General features: G+C 34.3%; 1 protein-coding gene across 9 annotated transcripts in view; it reads left to right on the forward strand.

Annotated features, from left to right (window-relative positions):
* OMA1 (OMA1 zinc metallopeptidase) overlaps positions 1 to 22,928 on the forward strand; it is a 120,788-nt gene that overhangs the window by 57,935 nt on the left and 39,925 nt on the right. For 7 of the 9 annotated variants that reach the window (XR_008617273.1, XM_055084591.1, XM_055084590.1 and 4 more), the window contains one exon: positions 3,703 to 3,852. Coding sequence is in view for 8 of the 9 variants with exons in the window: in XM_055084591.1 (XP_054940566.1) it covers positions 3,703 to 3,852 (150 nt within the window). In the remaining variant the exon portion in view is untranslated. Of the gene's footprint in view, positions 1 to 3,702; positions 3,853 to 13,635; positions 13,724 to 22,928 lie in introns of those variants that run through there. The other 2 variants (XM_055084594.1, XM_055084596.1) reach the window with 1 other exon arrangement.

A 22,928-nucleotide genomic window follows, 5' to 3' on the forward strand; every position in this document is an offset into this window, starting at 1 on the left:
TTTTTTGATGATGGCCATTCTGAGTGGTGTGAGATGGTATCTCATTATAGTTTTGAGCATTCTTTCATGTGTCTGTTGGGATCATATGGTTTTTATTCTCCAATTTGTTGATGTGGTGTATCACATTGAATGCTTTGTGGATATTGAAAAATCCTTGCATCCCTGGGATAAATCCCACTTGATCATGATGTATGATACTTTTAGTGTATTGTTGGGTTCAGTTTGCTAGTATTCTGTTGAGGATTTTTGTGTCTATGTTTATCAGTGATATTGGTCTGTAATTTTCTTTCTTTGTGATATCTTTGGTTTTGGTATCAGGGTGTGGTGGCCTCATAGAATGAGCTTGGGAGTGCTCCTCCCTCTGCAATTTTTTGGAAGAATTTGAGAAGGATAGGTGTTAGCTCTTCTCTAAATGTTTGATAGAATTCACCTGTGAAGCCATCTGGTCCTGCACTTTTGTTTGTTGGAAGATCTTTAATTACAGTTTCAATTTCATTACTTGTGATTGGTCTGTTTATATTTTCTAATTCTTCCTGGTTCAGTCTTGGAAAGTTGTACCTTTCCAGGAATTTGTCCATTTCTTCCAGGTTGTCCATTTTATTGGCATATAGTTGCTTTTAATAGTCTCTCCTGATCCCTTGTATTTCTGCGGTGTCAGTTGTAAATTTCTCCTTTTTCATTTGTAATTTTATTGATTTGGGTCCTCTCCCTTTTTTTCTTGATGAGTCTTGCTAAAGGTTTATCAGTTTTGTTTATCTTTTCAAAGAACCAGTTCTTAGTTTCATTGATCTTTTCTATTCTTTTTTAGTCTCTATTTTATTTATTTCTGCTCTGATCTTTATGATTTCTTCCCTTCTACTAACTTTGGGTTTTCTTTTTTTTTTTTGTAACTCAAATTTATTTATTTTATTTTTTTATTGTTTGACAGTCTCTTTTTTTTTCCAAACAGAAAGTCACAAAAATTATAATCATCCTCATCAGTTCACTCAGTCCCATGTAATTAATTTTTTTCATCTTGATCTTTTGTTAGCACTTTTATGAATTCTTCAGTTTTCCATTAACTTTGGGTGTTGTTTATTCTTCTGTCTCTAGTTTCTTTAGGTGTAAGGTTAGGTTGTTTATTTGAGACTTTTCTTGTTTCCTGCGGTAAGAGTGTATCACTGTAAACTTCCCTTTTAGAGCTGCTTTTGCCGTGTCCCATAGGTTTTAGATCATCGTGTTTTCATTTTCATTTGTCTCCAGGTATTTTTTTATTTCCTCTGATTTCTTCAGTGATCCATTGGTTGTTTAGTAGCATATTATTTAGCCTCCACTAAACAATATACTTTTAAACAATCAATGAATTTAAAGAAGAAATCACAAGGGAAGTTAATAAATATTAGAGATGAATGAAAATGAAAACATAATATACCAGAAGTTATAGGACACAGTAAAAGCAGTAGTAAGGGTGACTAGTAATTAGACTGAGAATCAGTAATCAAAATCTCCCAGCAGAGCAAAGTCCTGGATCTGACAGCATCACTGGTGAATTCTACCAAGCATTTAAAGAAGAATTAATACCAGTCCTTCTCAAACTTTCCCATAAGACTGAAGAGGAGGGAACACTTCCTAACTCATTCTGTGAAACTAGTATAATCCTAATACCAAATCCAGACAAACACACTACAAGAAAAGAAAGCTACTGACCAATATCCCTTAAGAACATTGATGTAAAAACTCTCAACAAAATACTAGCAAATATAATTCAGCAGCCTATTTAAAGGATTATACACCATGGCCCAATGAGATTTATCCCTGGAACGCAAGAATGGTTCAACATATAAAATTAATCAAAGTGATATGCTGTATCAACAAAATGAAGGGAAAAAGCCACATGATTATCTTAGTTGATACAGAAAAAGCATTTGGCAAAATTCAACACCCTTTCATGATAAGGAACATGCAACAAAATAGAGGTAAGAAGAAAACTCCATCACTGCAATAAAAACCATATATGAAAAGCCCACAGCAGCAAAGACTGAAAGCTTTTCCTTTAAGATAGTGAGCAAGGCAAGGATGCACACTTTCACTTCTATTCAACAAAGTACTGGAAGTTTCTAGTCAGCAAGAAAGAGAAATAAAAAGCATCCAAATTTTAAAGGAAGAAGTAAAATTATCTCTGTTTGCAGATGATATGATCATGTATGTAGAAAATCCTAAAGACTACAAAAAAAGTTGTTTAAACTAATAAACGAATTTAGCAAAGTAGCGGAATATAAAGTCAGCACACAAAAATCAGTTGTATTTCTATACATGAACAGTGAACAATCTGAAAAGGAAACTACAAAAATAATTCCATTTACAGTAGCGTCCACAAGAATAAAAGACTTGGGAATTCACCAAGGAGGTGACAGGCTCGTACGGTGAAAACTACAAAACATTTCTGAAACAACTTAAAGAAGACCTAAATGAATGGAAAAACATCCTGTGTTTATGGATTGTAAACTTAATATTGTTAAAATGTCAGTACCCAAACCAATCTACAAATTCAATGTAATCCCTATCAAAATTCCAATGACTTCTTTTTTGCAGAAATAGAAAAACCCATCCTAAAGTTCATATGCAATCTTAAGGGACCTGAATAGCCAAAACAATCTTTTTCAAAGAACAAAACTTAGAAGGCTCACACATCCTGATTTCAAAACTAACTACAAATTTGCAGTAATCAAAACAATGTGGTATTAGCATGAAAGGCAATATAGACTAATAGAATAGAATAAGTAGCCCAGAAATAAACCCTCACACATATGGTCAAATCATTTTTTTGTCGAGGGTGGGAAATGGGTAAAGGACAGTCTATTCAGGAAATAGTGCTTGGGAAAGCAGGATATCCACATACAAAAGAGTGAATCTGGACCCTTACATAACACCATATACAGAAACTAACTGAAAATTTTTTAAGGACCTGAGTGTAAGACCCAAAACAATAAGACTGTTAGAAAAAAGCATAGGGCAGCAGCTTCACAACATTGGTTTTGGTAATGATTTCTTAGCTGTGACTCCAAAGGTGCAGTTGACCAAAGGAAAAATGGACAAATTGGACTTCATGAAAATTAAAAAAAAAAATTGCATTGAAAGACACCATCCACAGAGTAAAAAGAGACAACTCACAGAATGGGAGGAAATATTTGCAAATCATTTATCTGATAAGGGATTAATATCTGAATATATAGAGAACTTCTAAAAACAACAACAAAATCTCGATTCAAAAATGGGCAAAACTGTCTTTTCTTTATATTGCGGTCTTTTCCTAATTATTCTAGTGGTATAGATGAAGAGTAAAATTTCTTTAGTGCAGTTTAATAACAGATTAGATTTTAAAATCTTTATATGAAACTTAAATTTTTTTAATTCGTGTGGAAGATTTTGCCCTTGATACATGTTCTTAATATCCATCATACTGAATGAAAATAGTGGGTTATCTTTGGGAGTGGGATTATTGTGAATGCTGTGTAGGGGGAAGGGCAAGGGAGGAAGATTCTTTTTGAGTTCTATATTACCATATTGGTTGAGTTTTTTTTTTTTTAGAGCAATGAGCATATTCTACTTTTATTAAAATGATAATGGAAAATATTTTTAAAACATGTAATGACATAAAGGTAAATTTAAAATAATGTCCTTATAAGTAAGCTTACTTTGTGCTTTTATTAATTTTGATTTTAGGCTTGTGTGGACGTCAGAGCCAGTTCAGTGTTTTGGCAACAGATGGAATTTGCAGAAAGCCTCCATGGTCTTCCCAAGTTGCCAGAATGGTTATCTACACACCCTTCTCATGGAAATCGAGCCGAGCACTTGGATAGACTCATACCTCAGGTAAGCTAACACTGCATAAGGCAAGACGTTATTTTTACTGTATCATTTATTTTTAATACTTTACTTCTTGTGCTTAGAAAAAGAGCACTAGAAAAAAAAATCCTTTGTATTAGTTTGCTTTCTGGTTATTTCTTTTAAAAATAGAATAAATAATCAGCTACTTTGATTACCATCAGTTTTCAAAGGATTTGACTGAAAAGTAAAATCCTGCTAGTCCGCAAGTCTTAGTGAATAAATTGGTGTGTATAGTTGACTTTTCTTGATGGTGAAGCTTTACCCTTTTTAGTATCATACCTTTTAATTTTAAAAAAAATTTGGTGAAAGTCTAAAACTCAAGGCATATTTTTCATCATACTGATCATAATCTTTTCTTAATGATTTATGCTTATCATTAAACATACCAGTTAATGAGTTGTGCAGAAATTTTGGGTCAACTGGGTGTTAATTCCAGTAGTGACACTGGAATTTGTTTTCTTAGGGGAAAAAAAAAAATCCTTCGTTATTAGTTTGCTTTCTGGTTATTTCTTTTAAAAGATAGAATAAAGCATTGCCATGTGCTCTTCTTTTTCTCTTTTATTTTTGTAGAATTCATTAATGTATCAAGCTGAAGCAGCTTTCTCCCAAGTAGTATTCACTATCTTCTAAAAACCTTTTGATTTAACATCAGTCAGAATGTTTTCTGTGCTTTCCACATAGGTACAAAATGAATGTCAGACATCTTTAAGCCAGGCTACATGCTCTCTTCTGTCTCACTTGCATTAAATTTGCTGGTTGATTATAAAAGCAGAATATTCTTTACCAATTTAAGAATTGGTTTTGGGCTTATTTGCTAAAGGATAACACAACAAATACAGACGTATTTTAAAACTATCTTTAAATATGTCTTCAAATTCAGATGAACAAACATTGACTACCTATTATAAGAAAATACAAAAGAAATAATACGTGGTCTTGATATTTGCAGATGCTAAGATAAGCACAAAATGATTCTTAATATAGTAAAGAATATGAATTATCATAAGAAAAGGAGAAATACAGTGGTATACATTTTGAAGGAGGAATATCCTGCATCTCATTTGGGATAAGAAACTACCATAAGATTCATTAATTCATTCGTGAATATTTATTCATGTTCATTGCTAATCTACCATTCTGTGTTCTATTGCTGGGGAATGAGCAAGGAGCCAAACAGTCTCTGTTTTCTTGGAGCTAACATTCTAGTTAGGTAATGCAAACAATAAACAAGCAAACAAACATACATACAGTATGTCAAGCAGCGATAAGCACGTTGCAGAAAAACAAAGCAGGTTAAAGGTAGGAGAGAAGCCTGGGAAGCAGAGAATGTGTACTAGTCATTGTTCGTTTGTCAAGGAAGACCTCACTAAGCAGAATCTGGAAAGAAGCAGGGGAGCAAGTCCTGTGGGTATGTGGAAGGAGAATCTTGTAGGCTGAGGAAGCAGCAAATCACAGGACCTGAAGTGAAAGTATGCTTGGTGTGTTCACGGAATAGCAAGGAAAACATTGGGGCTGAATGTAGTAAGGGAGGGGAGAATGATTGAGGTGTACGGGGGCCAGGCGGTAAAGGGTCGTCTAAACCATTGTAAGAACTTGACTCTTTTTTCAAGTGATATGGGAAGCTAAGAGAGGGTTTTGAGCAGAGGAGGGACTTGATCTGACTCGAGTGTTTTATAGTGATCTTTGGAGCTCCTGTGTGGGCTGTAGTGGGGCAAGGATGGAATCAGGAAGACTATTTAATAGGCTCTTGCAATAATCCTGGTAAGAGATTATGGAGGCAGAAGAGAGGGAGAGAAGTGGTCACATTTTGGATTTATTTTGAAAGGAATGATGACAAGATTTGTTGATATTTTGAGCATACTTTGTGCCTTTTATGAACACTGGGGACAGCCAGACATAGCTTCTTGAGACCTATCCTAAATATATTTCATTTATACTCTTAATCTGAAGAAAAAATATGTGAGAAAAAAACAGCAGTGAAATTTACTTGATATAATGTGTAGTAATTATTCGTCTTAAAAGACAACATAGGACTGGGACAAAACATGTTTCATTAGTAACTGGTTTGTATTGAAGAGCACTGACTCTGAGAGTCTTCTTAGTGCCATCCAACACCCAGGGACCTCATACTACCCTGGGAGGCTTAACCTATCTGTAAAGCCATAATAACCACATGGTTTTCTCTTAGAATTTCCTTTCTTTTTTATTTTTGCTTAATGAAATTCTAAAAATACATGGTTCGCTTAAAATGGATAAGTTCTACCCAACTTTTATCTGATGCCTGTCCTAAATTCCAAGTTTTCATTTCATCATCAGATAACTAAGGATCTTTAAAGAAGTAATAAATGTGCTTTGAAAAGTCTTTAAAATAATGAATAGATTAGTGAGTATGAAGAAAAATGGTTGGAGAAACTGATATGTTTTTTGCAAGGCAATGGCAAAGAAAAAAATTGAGAGATATTTTTCTTCTAAAAATAAACTATGCTAGTTCAGAAACTTAATTTGAAAAATTCATATAATTTCTTGTATTTCCCCCCCAAGTGATTAAATTCAATTTGAAAGTAATACAACTCTACTACAATATTGGGAATAATTCAGTGGTTGAAGTGAAACTGATAGTTAAGGCACAAGTATATTGTTAATTAGAACACATAGTCATAATTCAGAGATTGGAATTCCCTACTATCATAGGTCTAATTTCTGTAATGGAAGAAAGTGATTCCTCGGGCAATATATAGAATTATATGAGTCTGTATACTACTAAAGACTACCTATTTTGGGTTAGATTTTATTTAAGGTTTTTTCCTACTTAACTGAGAACAATGTTATATTCTACCTAAAGCTCATGTCCTTTGACATTCCTGACAGTATGCCTGAGGTAATGTATACCTCTAAGGCAGTTGGGAATCGAGCACCATAGTACAGAGGTGTCTAGGCCAGAGATGAGGATTTCAAAGTCACCAAAAAAAGGTGATAGTTGAAGCAGTGAGAGCGAGTTCACTTAGGAAATAAGCAAAGAAAATGATCCTAGACAGTTAGCAGTATTAGGTGGATTCCACATTTAATTGGTAAGAGGAAGACAGAGTCTGTAGTAGATGAGGTTCATAGGAGGAGAAAAGATCAAGAAAATCAGGAAAGATTCTTTGGTCCTCTGAGAATACAAATCTTGGTAACTTTGATTTTTTAAAAATTTAACTTATTAAAGATTGCATATTTTTATTTTTTAATGTTTTCCTTGAATATCATCACAGAAGTGTATTATTTCTTACTGTACCATATCAGCGTTCAAGATGTTTTAAATATATATTTTATGCATTCAACAAATATTTATTGATTACTTGTTACGTGCCAGATTGTAGGAATTGTAGGTTCAGTGACAAAATAGACAAAAAACCCTGCCTTCAGGAAGCTTATTCTGTGGTAAAGGGTGACAGACAATGAATAGAATAAATTAATAATGTACAGAATAAATCACCAATATATTGTATGTTAGTCAGTAATAAGTGTTAGGGAGGAAGATAAAGAAGGAGGAATAGTGTATTATCTTGGGCTGCCATAACAAAATACCATAGACTGGGTAGCTTAAGCAACAGAAATTCATTTCTTCACAGGTTTGAAGGCTAGAAGTACAAGGTCAGGGCTCTGGCTTAAGCAACAGAAATTCACTTTTTCTCAATTCTGAGGGCTGGAAGTCCAATAATAAGGTTATGGCCAGTTCGGTTTCTGGTAAGGTCTCTCTTTGTGGCTTTCAGACAGCTAGCTGCCTTCTCCCTGTGTCCCACTTGGTGGAGATAGTGATTGCACTAGTGTCTTTTCTTTTATAAGGGCACTATTCCATCATGAGGGCCACACCCTCATGACCTCATCTAAACATTACCTCCCAAAGGTCCCATCTCTAAATACTATCACATTGGGAATTAGAGCTTCAACATATGCATTTGGGGAGGACACAGTACATTTCATAGAAGATAGGTAATGTGTGAGCAGAGGTGGTCATGGTGCTGGAATAGCTGTTTGAAATGGGGTTGGGGTTAAACAGAGCTGGAGGAATCAGGCTCCCTGACTTCAGACTATACTACAGAGCTACAGGGATCAAGACAGTATGAAACTGGCACAAAAACAGAAATATAGATCAATGGAACAGGATAGAAAGCCCAGAGATAAACCCATGCACATATGCCCAGAGATAAACCCATGCACATATGGTCACCTTATCTTTGATAAAGGAGACAAGAATGCACAATGGAGAAAAGACAGCCTCTTCAATAAGTGCTGCTGGGAAAACTGGACAGCGACATGTAAAAGAATGAAATTAGGACACCTTACACAAGAATAAAAACAAAAATAACAAATGGGACCTAATGAAACTTAAAAGCTTTTGCACAGCAAAGGAAAGCATAAACAAGACAAAAAGGCAACCCTCAGAATGGGAGAAAATATTTGCAAATGAAGCAATTGACAAAGGATTAATTTCCAAAATATACAAGCAGCTCATGCAGCTCAATATCCAGAAAACAAACAGCCCAATCCAAAAATGGGCAGAGGACCTAACTAGACATTTCTCCAAGGAAGATACACAGATTGCCAACAAATACATGAAAGGTATACAGATTGCCAACAAACACATGAAAGAATGCTCAACATCCTTAATCATTAGATAAATGCAGATCAGAACTGCGATGAGATATCATCTCACACCGGTCAGAATGGCCATCATGAAAAAATCTAAAAACAATAAACGCTGGGGAGGGTGTGGAGAGAGGGGAACCCTCTTGCACTGTTGGTGGGAATGTAAATTGATACAGCCACTATGGAGAACAGTATGGAGGTTCCTTAAAAAACTACAAATAGATCTACCATACAGCCCAGCAATCCCACTACTGGGCATCTACCCTGAGAAAACCATAATTCAAAAAGTCATGTACCACAATGTTCATTGCAGCTCTATTTACAATAGCCAGGACATGGAAGCAACCTAGGTGTCCATCGACAGATGAATGGATAAAGAAGATGTGGCACATATATGCAGTGGAATATTACTCAGCCATAAAAAGAAACAAAATTGAGTTATTTGTAATGAGGTGGATGGACCTAGAGTCCATCATACAGAGTGAAGTAAGTCAGAAAGAGAAAACAAATACCGTATGCTAACACATATATATGGAATCTAAAAAAAAAAAAAAGGTTGTGAAGAACATAGGGGCAGGACAGGAATAAAAACGCAGATGTGTCTTTATTCCCGTCTTACCCCTAGGTTCTTCATGACCTTTTTTTTTTTTCAGCTCGTTGGTTTGTGACCACCTAGAGGGGTGGGATAGGGAGGGTGGGAGGGAGATGCAAGAGAGAGGAGATATGGGGATATATGTATATGTATAACTGATTCACATTGTTATACAGCAGAAACTAACACACCATTGTAAAGCAATTATACTCCAATAAAGATGTTAAAAAAAGAAAAAAAGAAATGGGGTTGGGTCAGAGGAGGTTTCACTGGGAAGATGGTATTTGAATGAAGATTTGAAATAAGTGAAAGTGTGAGCCATGTAGCTTCCTAGGAGGAAGAACCTTGCAGGTAGAGGGAATAGTAAGTACAAGTCCCTGAGGCAGTAGTGAGCCTGGTATTTGAGGACCAGCAAGGAAATCAGTGTAATTGGATGGGGTAAGCAAGGGAAGGTGGAGGGTGCAGGCTCTACAGCCCCGCAAAAAAAAAAAAAGACTGGCTTTTGCTCAGAGATGGAACACCACTGGAGGGTTTTGAGCTGAGTACTAGAGGAGTAACAGGATCTGACTTATGTTTGAAAAGAATGTGATCTACAGCTCCTACAAAGCAGTACAGTCATATAATTTTGGAATATTTTAGTATAGTATATTGTTCAGAAAATAGACTAGTTCCTTTCTTTTGTTTCTAAATCAAGAAAACGCCCCCATATTAGAAAAAAAAATGCCCTTGTTTTTTTTTTAAATGTGAATTCTGAGATAAAGCGTGTGTAAATGCCTAGTTGAATATAATCCTGTGATCCACTAGCATTTAAAAAGGATAAATATAGGGTTATAGTAATAATATTATTTGTAGTTAATAATATGATATGTTATAATTTTATTTACTTGAAATCAGTTAAATTTAGGAAACACATGTTCCACTTATTCAGTTACCATAACAACTTGGGAGAAACACTGAAGAACAGATGTTATATCAACCTGTTGATGTTTAATAGTATGACAGTTTTGAAATTATAGTTACAATGTTCAGATTTTAAATTTATATATATATACCATACATTGTCCTCGAAAGACCTTATTTAATTTTCCTTCTGTAATTATCATTATACAATCTGAATAGGTGTGAATAAGAGAAACTGTATGATAACCCAGGGTAGAAATTTACTTGAAAGATTTATCTTACAACTGAAAGCATTTGTACTGAATTTTGTATTATTTCTTCTCTCACCAACTCTATGCCATCCTTTCCTTGGTGAGGGGGAAGGGGATGGAGAATAATAGAATATGTAGGAAAATGATTAATTTGGACCTACTAGTTGTCTGGGGTTATGTTATTGTAATCATAATTTTGAATAGGATTTATTTTTTAACATTCTTAGAACTTTCAATGTCAGCTTTATTTGTAAACTGTTTTTTAAAATCTTGAGTTTCAAAGTTACTACATTTAATTTTTAGACATGAGAATCAGTGGCAGACTACAAATGCATTCATTTTAATCTCATTTCAAATTCTTTAAACTTTCAGGAAGCTGGGGATTTTAACTCATGTATAAATCATTCTTACACATTTATAATTGGACAAAGTAAATGCATAAATCATTAATATTATACATCTCATAAGTAGAAAATATGAGTGTGTTTAACATTGAAGTGAAATGTCGTTGTTGGCCAATGTACACAAACATACACTGTTCACCTTGCAGAATTTCATTTTGTCTGACAAGAAGAGTGTTGAGGAAAAGGCAAATATCATAGCAGCTACTGTAATTGAATTGGCCTCTGAATCATATAAAGCCAGGAAGCCTGACAGTAACATTGTCTAAAACCTTAAAAAAATATTATGGTGCATGTGATGTGTATCTACTTGAGGCTGAAATGAATGCGCTATTAGAAAAAAATTGCTTTTATAGGGAAAGGGGAGAAAAGTAATGATATTTTTTAGGAAAATATGTTTAAAAATTGAGGTGATTTTTTTTCCTTGAAATGTCTTGGTTTCTATTTTCAAAGGAAGCTTTTAATCTAATTATGAGGCTTCTTCGGCTTTAATTTTTTTTCCTGTCTTTTTTCCTTTTTTGAACTTAATTATTATAGTTTGTATTTTTATGCATAAATAATTGCTGTTTTACTTGATACATAGTACCTAGAAGAATCCTGATATGTATCAGCAGTTGTTTTATAAATATTTCTATTACTACTGGGAATAAATACAGCCATTTCTTAATACCTGATTCTCATATGTTCGGAGTGGTTGATCATAAAATTTTATTTGAAAACTTTTCCATATTATTTTCTCATCCCAGAGGATAATTGACCTGTGTCAGGGTGGCCTTAATTTTTAATTTTTTATATCTATTTACTTCAAAGTTTTAGTTATTTATACTTCATTTAGACCACTTAAAAAATTAGACTCCAATTTCCATTGCAGTTTATGAAAGGAAATGAGTTAGAGGAAAAAAAAATTTTAAAGGTAAAACCATGACTTACACAAATATAAAATGAACCACATCTGAGATTTTATTTAACTTATTATTAATGAGGGAGCCAGTAATATCTTACAACTAGTTCAGATGACTGTACAAGTAGGTGCAAAACTGATGCATTCATAAGGCAATCATCAGTTGCATTTCATCAGACATAGTTCATTTCCTTTTCTGTGGACAAGTATCATTTACATTGTTTTAAGTTTTCTACAACTTACAGAGTGGTAAAATCGCTCTAAAGCCATGAAAGGCTGGGATAATACCAAAGGATGCATTTGACAGGATACCAAATGATCTTTTAATGCCCATTTCAAATTCTTCCACAGTTTTCTCTGTTTTTATTTCCTGTTGTCTTCCATTAGCCTTTCAAGTTGATACCAAAGCAAATCATCCTGTCAGACTAATATATAAACAGAAGTTTTGTTTTGTTATTTTTAAGTAGCCACATAGACATTATCCTTGTATTTTCTGTGTCTTAAAGTGGTAACCTACTATTCTCATTATTTTCTGCTAAATTTGTTTCTAGTGAGTTTTTGCATTGAGATTATTGATGCTAAAATTTCGGATCTTTTGAAAAGTATATGCTTAACCTTCAGAAATCAAGGGAAAGAGTTGGAGATTGAGAGGGTGTAAAGAGACTGCTTTCATTTTTCAGAAGAAACATTTAAACCTCTCATGAGCCATTTAGAACTAAAGATACAGATGTAAAATCAAGAATGAAGTTATAGAAATGCAAAAATGACAGAGGAAAAGGGAAGCTAGAGAGGAGAAAGTTTTGTTCTAAAGAAAAATTTTTTAGTTTACCTTTTGATGATAAAAATTTAAAAATGTATGTAAGATAGAGAATAATTTAATAAACCCCCATTTTTAACTTACATTTAGTAGTATCAACCTTTTTATACACTTGCTTCATCTGCCTCTTCTCTTATTTCTTTCCCCAGAAGTATTTTAATGCAAATCCTAGGCATGAGGGCTTTCCCTCCTAATTACTTCAGTATGTATTTTAGAAAGTAGTATCATTTTCTTTCATAATCATACCATTATCATAGCTAAGAAAATTAAGTAATTCTCCTCAACAAAATTAAGTATCCGTGCATATTCAAATTTCTCTGTCTCAAAATATAGTTTTCTGATTTTGTTCAAATCATAATCCATCATTATCCATACACTGCATCTGGTTGCTATGTCCCTTAAGTCTGACTTTCGAACAGTGCCCCTCCCCTCTGTTTTTTTTTGGTTTTTAAAGATGTTGATGTGTTGAATAAATCTAGTCCCACATTCTAGATTTATCTGATTGCGTCTTTGTGATTTTGACCAACTTGTTTCTCTGTATACCTATAAATGGAAGTTACGTTTTTGGCAAGAATATTTTATAGGTTGTGCAACTGTACTTCATATTGCTTCACATCAGGACTCTCTTAATCTGGCTGCTCCATGTTTAGTGATGTCACATTTGATCACGGGGGTTGGATGGTGATGGCCTTAACGCCTCCTTTGGAAATGTGGTTTTCCCCCTTATGACCAGCAAGTGATTGTGGAGTGGTGATTTGGCACTCTGCAAAAGATCCAGTTCTTTAGCAACCTGAGAAGTGTTTTTAATTGAGGAACTATCATCCTCCTCTGTCTCTAAAGGCTTAGCTAAATGTGTGTCTTCAGGAGGAATCTATATAGAACAGTGAAGAAGGAACTCAGACCAGCCAAGTCAACTCTAATGGAATAAAAGATGTTGCAGCCACATTTTTCTCCTACTCAAGAGTAGATTTAAGATGTTGGTAAGACAGATTTTTTAAAATATCAGAATGATGATGAGTGCATAAGAGTTGGCAAGAAAGGAAAGTTGATCATAGGTAATTGTATTTAAAAGACTAGGTAGTGTCTGAGTGTCCTTAACTAATACCACCACAAAGACCCTCATCTAAACTAAATCCAACAATAACGACCAAAAAGCAAAGCCCCTGAAATGCCCATTTCCCCCCAGTAAGATAAGTTTCAAAGAGTAGAAAAATCTTGAAAACAAAACCAAATCTCAAATCTCAGTCTAATTTAAAAATGTTACTTCATTGGAGAAGACAGCCTAGGTGATGAAAACTACAGAAGCAGCACCACGTGAAGCTGGCATGATAAGGCTGATTATGTACATTGAAAGTGACAGAAGAAGAATGACTTTACAAATGTGAAATACATCCATTTCAAAAAATTGCTAAACTTGCGAATACAGCAGAGAAGCTTGTAAAACTTTCATTGGAGGTTGTAAAGAGAAGAATTGATGCTCCAGAGCAAAGACTCGTTGATGCTTGGAGATAGAGGAACATAGCACAGCCAAATTAAAACATCCAAAGCTGAAAAGTATCTAAACAATGGAAGCATATTGAAGACACAAAGAAATCCAAACTGCATGTAACAGTGGTAAGGATTCATTCATGTCTTTATTTCTTTGACTTTGGTTTCTATATCCATTTTTTGATTTAGATAACATTTCTCAAGATAGGTTTTTAGAAGAATCCCAGAGCACAAAATTGAGTTATTTGTAATGAGGTGGATGGACCTAGAGTCCATCATACAGAGTGAAGTAAGTCAGAAAGAGAAAACAAATACCGTATGCTAACACATATATATGGAATCTAAAAAAAAAAAAAAGGTTGTGAAGAACATAGGGGCAGGACAGGAATAAAAACGCAGATGTGTCTTTATTCCCGTCTTACCCCTAGGTTCTTCATGACCTTTTTTTTTTTTCAGCTCGTTGGTTTGTGACCACCTAGAGGGGTGGGATAGGGAGGGTGGGAGGGAGATGCAAGAGAGAGGAGATATGGGGATATATGTATATGTATAACTGATTCACATTGTTATACAGCAGAAACTAACACACCATTGTAAAGCAATTATACTCCAATAAAGATGTTAAAAAAAGAAAAAAAGAAATGGGGTTGGGTCAGAGGAGGTTTCACTGGGAAGATGGTATTTGAATGAAGATTTGAAATAAGTGAAAGTGTGAGCCATGTAGCTTCCTAGGAGGAAGAACCTTGCAGGTAGAGGGAATAGTAAGTACAAGTCCCTGAGGCAGTAGTGAGCCTGGTATTTGAGGACCAGCAAGGAAATCAGTGTAATTGGATGGGGTAAGCAAGGGAAGGTGGAGGGTGCAGGCTCTACAGCCCCGCAAAAAAAAAAAAAGACTGGCTTTTGCTCAGAGATGGAACACCACTGGAGGGTTTTGAGCTGAGTACTAGAGGAGTAACAGGATCTGACTTATGTTTGAAAAGAATGTGATCTACAGCTCCTACAAAGCAGTACAGTCATATAATTTTGGAATATTTTTGTATAGTATATTGTTCAGAAAATAGACTAGTTCCTTTCTTTTGTTTCTAAATCAAGAAAACGCCCCCATATTAGAAAAAAAAATGCCCTTTTTTTTTTTTAAATGTGAATTCTGAGATAAAGCGTGTGTAAATGCCTAGTTGAATATAATCCTGTGATCCACTAGCATTTAAAAAGGATAAATATAGGGTTATAGTAATAATATTATTTGTAGTTAATAATATGATATGTTATAATTTTATTTACTTGAAATCAGTTAAATTTAGGAAACACATGTTCCACTTATTCAGTTACCATAACAACTTGGGAGAAACACTGAAGAACAGATGTTATATCAACCTGTTGATGTTTAATAGTATGACAGTTTTGAAATTATAGTTACAATGTTCAGATTTTAAATTTATATATATATACCATACATTGTCCTCGAAAGACCTTATTTAATTTTCCTTCTGTAATTATCATTATACAATCTGAATAGGTGTGAATAAGAGAAACTGTATGATAACCCAGGGTAGAAATTTACTTGAAAGATTTATCTTACAACTGAAAGCATTTGTACTGAATTTTGTATTATTTCTTCTCTCACCAACTCTATGCCATCCTTTCCTTGGTGAGGGGGAAGGGGATGGAGAATAATAGAATATGTAGGAAAATGATTAATTTGGACCTACTAGTTGTCTGGGGTTATGTTATTGTAATCATAATTTTGAATAGGATTTATTTTTTAACATTCTTAGAACTTTCAATGTCAGCTTTATTTGTAAACTGTTTTTTAAAATCTTGAGTTTCAAAGTTACTACATTTAATTTTTAGACATGAGAATCAGTGGCAGACTACAAATGCATTCATTTTAATCTCATTTCAAATTCTTTAAACTTTCAGGAAGCTGGGGATTTTAACTCATGTATAAATCATTCTTACACATTTATAATTGGACAAAGTAAATGCATAAATCATTAATATTATACATCTCATAAGTAGAAAATATGAGTGTGTTTAACATTGAAGTGAAATGTCGTTGTTGGCCAATGTACACAAACATACACTGTTCACCTTGCAGAATTTCATTTTGTCTGACAAGAAGAGTGTTGAGGAAAAGGCAAATATCATAGCAGCTACTGTAATTGAATTGGCCTCTGAATCATATAAAGCCAGGAAGCCTGACAGTAACATTGTCTAAAACCTTAAAAAAATATTATGGTGCATGTGATGTGTATCTACTTGAGGCTGAAATGAATGCGCTATTAGAAAAAAATTGCTTTTATAGGGAAAGGGGAGAAAAGTAATGATATTTTTTAGGAAAATATGTTTAAAAATTGAGGTGATTTTTTTTCCTTGAAATGTCTTGCTTTCTATTTTCAAAGGAAGCTTTTAATCTAATTATGAGGCTTCTTCGGCTTTAATTTTTTTTCCTGTCTTTTTTCCTTTTTTGAACTTAATTATTATAGTTTGTATTTTTATGCATAAATAATTGCTGTTTTACTTGATACATAGTACCTAGAAGAATCCTGATATGTATCAGCAGTTGTTTTATAAATATTTCTATTACTACTGGGAATAAATACAGCCATTTCTTAATACCTGATTCTCATATGTTCGGAGTGGTTGATCATAAAATTTTATTTGAAAACTTTTCCATATTATTTTCTCATCCCAGAGGATAATTGACCTGTGTCAGGGTGGCCTTAATTTTTAATTTTTTATATCTATTTACTTCAAAGTTTTAGTTATTTATACTTCATTAGACCACTTAAAAAATTAGACTCCAATTTCCATTGCAGTTTATGAAAGGAAATGAGTTAGAGGAAAAAAAAATTTTAAAGGTAAAACCATGACTTACACAAATATAAAATGAACCACATCTGAGATTTTATTTAACTTATTATTAATGAGGGAGCCAGTAATATCTTACAACTAGTTCAGATGACTGTACAAGTAGGTGCAAAACTGATGCATTCATAAGGCAATCATCAGTTGCATTTCATCAGACATAGTTCATTTCCTTTTCTGTGGACAAGTATCATTTACATTGTTTTAAGTTTTCTACAACTTACAGAGTGGTAAAATCGCTCTAAAGCCATGAAAGGCTGGGATAATACCAAAGGATGCATTTGACAGGATACCAAATGATCTTTTAATGCCCATTTCAAATTCTTCCACAGTTTTCTCTGTTTTTATTTCCTGTTGTCTTCCATTAGCCTTTCAAGTTGATACCAAAGCAAATCATCCTGTCAGACTAATATATAAACAGAAGTTTTGTTTTGTTATTTTTAAGTAGCCACATAGACATTATCCTTGTATTTTCTGTGTCTTAAAGTGGTAACCTACTATTCTCATTATTTTCTGCTAAATTTGTTTCTAGTGAGTTTTTGCATTGAGATTATTGATGCTAAAATTTCGGATCTTTTGAAAAGTATATGCTTAACCTTCAGAAATCAAGGGAAAGAGTTGGAGATTGAGAGGGTGTAAAGAGACTGCTTTCATTTTTCAGAAGAAACATTTAAACCTCTCATGAGCCATTTAGAACTAAAGATACAGATGTAAAATCAAGAATGAAGTTATAGAAATGCAAAAATGACAGAGGAAAAGGGAAGCTAGAGAGGAGAAAGTTTTGTTCTAAAGAAAAATTTTTTAGTTTACCTTTTGATGATAAAAATTTAAAAATGTATGTAAGATAGAGAATAATTTAATAAACCCCCATTTTTAACTTACATTTAGTAGTATCAACCTTTTTATACACTTGCTTCATCTGCCTCTTCTCTTATTTCTTTCCCCAGAAGTATTTTAATGCAAATCCTAGGCATGAGGGCTTTCCCTCCTAATTACTTCAGTATGTATTTTAGAAAGTAGTATCATTTTCTTTCATAATCATACCATTATCATAGCTAAGAAAATTAAGTAATTCTCCTCAACAAAATTAAGTATCCGTGCATATTCAAATTTCTCTGTCTCAAAATATAGTTTTCTGATTTTGTTCAAATCATAATCCATCATTATCCATACACTGCATCTGGTTGCTATGTCCCTTAAGTCTGACTTTCGAACAGTGCCCCTCCCCTCTGTTTTTTTTTGGTTTTTAAAGATGTTGATGTGTTGAATAAATCTAGTCCCACATTCTAGATTTATCTGATTGCGTCTTTGTGATTTTGACCAACTTGTTTCTCTGTATACCTATAAATGGAAGTTACGTTTTTGGCAAGAATATTTTATAGGTTGTGCAACTGTACTTCATATTGCTTCACATCAGGACTCTCTTAATCTGGCTGCTCCATGTTTAGTGATGTCACATTTGATCACGGGGGTTGGATGGTGATGGCCTTAACGCCTCCTTTGGAAATGTGGTTTTCCCCCTTATGACCAGCAAGTGATTGTGGAGTGGTGATTTGGCACTCTGCAAAAGATCCAGTTCTTTAGCAACCTGAGAAGTGTTTTTAATTGAGGAACTATCATCCTCCTCTGTCTCTAAAGGCTTAGCTAAATGTGTGTCTTCAGGAGGAATCTATATAGAACAGTGAAGAAGGAACTCAGACCAGCCAAGTCAACTCTAATGGAATAAAAGATGTTGCAGCCACATTTTTCTCCTACTCAAGAGTAGATTTAAGATGTTGGTAAGACAGATTTTTTAAAATATCTGAATGATGATGAGTGCATAAGAGTTGGCAAGAAAGGAAAGTTGATCATAGGTAATTGTATTTAAAAGACTAGGTAGTGTCTGAGTGTCCTTAACTAATACCACCACAAAGACCCTCATCTAAACTAAATCCAACAATAACGACCAAAAAGCAAAGCCCCTGAAATGCCCATTTCCCCCCAGTAAGATAAGTTTCAAAGAGTAGAAAAATCTTGAAAACAAAACCAAATCTCAAATCTCAGTCTAATTTAAAAATGTTACTTCATTGGAGAAGACAGCCTAGGTGATGAAAACTACAGAAGCAGCACCACGTGAAGCTGGCATGATAAGGCTGATTTAACTACATTGAAAGTGACAGAAGAAGAATGACTTTACAAATGTGAAATACATCCATTTCAAAAAATTGCTAAACTTGCGAATACAGCAGAGAAGCTTGTAAAACTTTCATTGGAGGTTGTAAAGAGAAGAATTGATGCTCCAGAGCAAAGACTCGTTGATGCTTGGAGATAGAGGAACATAGCACAGCCAAATTAAAACATCCAAAGCTAAAAAGTATCTAAACAATGGAAGCATATTGAAGACACAAAGAAATCCAAACTGCATGTAACAGTGGTAAGGATTCATTCATGTCTTTATTTCTTTGACTTTGGTTTCTATATCCATTTTTTGATTTAGATAACATTTCTCAAGATAGGTTTTTAGAAGAATCCCAGAGCATCATGCATGAGAAGCCTGATATGAACATCCCTAGGTAGTTAAATTTATCAAGTGTTTAATCGTCATTGCAAAGATAGGCTCTTAAAGATGCCAAGGTATAAAGAGAAAATTTAAAAGCACTTAATAGTAAGAATGACTTTGGATCTTACTTTTCAGACTTTGGAGAACTGTAAGAGTTTAAGGGGGAGAGAAACAAACCAACCAACCAAACAGAAACCAATGGAACTAATACACTTTGCTGTGTTATCTAGCCAAACCAACTTTTCTTTCTTTTAAGGTGGAAGATCCCTTAATAAATGAAACACATAAAACAATATGTCAGTGAAGTGCTCAGTAGCAGTAGTGCTCTTTACAGAATCCACTGACGCTCGAGAATTAGATAAAATATATAGTTTAGTTTGTTTATATATGATTGTGATTTTTAGCTTGCACCCTGCTGTTCTTAGAAAACCACAGATCATGTAAAGGAATTAACAAAGAAATAAGTTGAATAGTACAAAAATAAGATTAAACCGACATTAGAGACTAAATGCTTGGAAATAGGTGTATATTTTCTTCTTAAATGTGCATAAATCTTTTATAGCAATATTGGTCATACAGCTTTTTTGGACAAAAAATATGTGTATGTAATATAAAAAATGTTATGGTTCAAATTGTCAGAACACAGTACATTAAAATTAGCATAAGAAAAATTAAAAGATGGGTGAAAGTTGAAATAAAATTGTGTATAAGGCAAGAGAGAAATCCATAAACAATAAGAGCAGTGATATAGTTATGTTTTCATGGGTTGCTATCAAACTGATGTGTAAAGGAAATTTTATCAATTTAAATGTCTATATTAACAAGACAGAAGAAGAGAAAAGAAATAGAGTAATGTGTCCCAGATAGGGAAAATCCCATTAATAAAATTAAGCAGAAATAAGAAAAATTACAATAGTTGTTTTTTTGGAAAATTTAGTCAAAGTGAGAATCATTGGTTAGTTAGACAAAGAATAAAATGTAAATATGATCAAGAGAGGAGCTACAATAATTAACATACAGGAGAACCAAAAATATTTTGAAGAATGTTATTTTTAGTTGGATATTAATTAATGGGCCAGGTCAAAATCAGAAATAAAGTGTGTGCATGCATGAGTGTGTGTGTGTGTGAGTATTGCCAAAATGGATGCAGCTAGAAGTAGAAATTATAACTAGAATGAACCTCCTCAAATTAAATTTTGAGGAAAGTGGTAAGGTGTAATTAAATCAAATAAATAAAAACAACTGTGTTAGAAACCCAAAGAGTCATAACAAATAAGTAAAGAAAAGGACACCTAGCCCTGATGGGGATTAACTTTGGAGAATTTTATTAAAAGTTCAAAGACCAAATATTCAGTGAATAATTAATTCTAGCTTCAAAATATAGAAAGGGGCATTGTTAATTATTTGATGAGCAAAATGTTAATCATTTTGTGAGTAAAAAGATTTTGTTTTGAAATTTGATAAGAACAACACCTTTAAAAGAATTTATGGACTGGTGTCATTAACCAGCCAACTATACAATACTGCTTAACAGTAATGATTTACAGTGAGCAAGTAAATTATCCTCAGATGCATGGGTAGCATAATAAAAGAGAAGCTATTAACACAGAGAAGGAAATTTAGGACTCATCTTTAATTTCTCTCTTCCCTTCCTCTCTGTATCTTGCCAACTAGAAAATTTTGACGACTGCCTCCACAAGGCATTAGGGATGTATTCCCTTCTCCATCAGCATTGCTACTGCCCTAGTGAAAGTCACCATCATCTCTTCCCTAGGTTAACTGCAGCCATCTCCTATTGTAATCTTCTTGTTCCACTTTTCACCTCAATCCCTAACAACGTATTTTCAATACAGTAGCCAGAATGCTCTTTTTAATGTCATTTCCATGCTTTCAGTGGCTTCTCATTTAACTTTGAATAAAAATCCAAACTCCTTACTTGGTCTTTATATCATGTAATTTGGCCACTGCCTGCCTCTCCAGCTTTTTCACGTGCCACTCTCCCCAGGTTTTCCTTGATTCCAGCTATTTCACATGGAGCCTCGTTCCTCCTTACAACCCCTCTACTTGCCGATTTCTCAGGCTGGAACATTCTTCCCTCAGCTCTTTACACAAACGTTATGTGCCTAGGGAGGCTTTTCCTGATCCCCCAATCTCCAATAGCCTCTCTTCCATGCAGTCATTCTGTAACACAGTTTACTGTTTAATTTCTTTGTGTACTTAACTAAAGTTCCCTTGTTTACTTATTATCTATCTCTTCCCCAGAATGTAAGGCCACTTTTCACTGCTATATCCATAGTGCCTGAGATCATTTCTGAGATACTTAGCGAATATTTGTTAAATTATTGCATGATGGTAATAATAGGAAACGTAAGTAATAAAATATTGTGTTAAAAATAGAAAAATTGGGCAATGCAGTTGAATAACAGTTACATTCTCTCAGAAGTTTAGCATGCAGCAGATTAATAGTCCATGATGGGGAAAGGATGCTTATAGGAAGTAGTGAAAAAATAGCAGTGGTCTAAGGAGTTTGGGGTTTTAATCTGACCCACTCACCTAACTTTGAGGTAGCTACCTAATCTAACATTCAGCTTTCTTCATCTGTAATATTAGGATAGCAATAAGTCCTGGATGTTTTATGTATGTACTTGTAAGTTTGTGGGGTAAGGTCCTGCCTCCTTCCCTCCCTCCCTCCCTTATAAGACACTTTAATGATAAGTATTCAACACTGGGCCCAAGATTTCAAAAGTGGTTCATATCATAATACCAATTTAGATAACGTAAAATACCTGGCACAGTGCAAGTTACATAGAAAATGAACAGTAAATGTTAGTTCCTTTTTCTCCTAGTTGGTATCTTTAGGCTGGCTAATCCCATATTTAACTCTAGATCTTCCATGGGATTCTTAGAAGTGTATATTCTTATTATGAGAGTGTGTTCCTGTTTTCTCTTAGACTGTAAACTCTGAAGAGTGTTTTTCTTATGACATTTATCATAACCATTTATCCATAGCTTGTGTTCCATAAATGTTTGTTTAAAATTTAGCATGCATTTATTAAGTACCTATTATGTGCAGTGCATGAAGTTAAGCACAGAAAACAAAGGAAATAGAAAGGCATATTCTAGCTGTAGAGTGGGAAAACATTGCTTACTTTAAAAGAGATGAAGGCATATTTACTAAGATTTGAATTTATAAAAAATAAAAGATGTTGACACGGCAAAATGTAATAAAATTAATGTGGACACAAAAGTGAAAAAAGAATATTTTACCAACATATGCAATAAAATCTTGCTATGGCCCCTGCTCCCAGAGCGGAGCCCGCGTTTCCGCAGAGCTGGAACTCCCGGCTCGGGGTCTCTTCCCTCCGCCGTCACGGAACTACCCTGGAGCCCGAGAGGAGGGCGGCCTCACTGAGGCTGCCGGCTATGCAGGGGCCCCAGTGGCCGAAGCCGCAACAGTCGTGGGGACGGAATCATCATACCTAGGGGGGAGGAGGAAGATGGCGGAAGAGTAAGATGCGGAGATCACCTTCCTCCCCACAGATACATCAGAAATACATCTACACGTGGAACTCCTCCTAAAGAACACCCACTGAACGCTGGCAGAAGACCTCAGACCTCCCAAAAGGCAAGAATCTCCCCACATACCTGGGTAGGGCCAAAGAAAAAAGAAAAAACAGA

This window comes from Physeter macrocephalus, chromosome 4, assembly GCF_002837175.3.
Source record: "Physeter macrocephalus isolate SW-GA chromosome 4, ASM283717v5, whole genome shotgun sequence".
In the NCBI taxonomy this organism is placed as follows: domain Eukaryota; kingdom Metazoa; phylum Chordata; class Mammalia; order Artiodactyla; family Physeteridae; genus Physeter; species Physeter macrocephalus.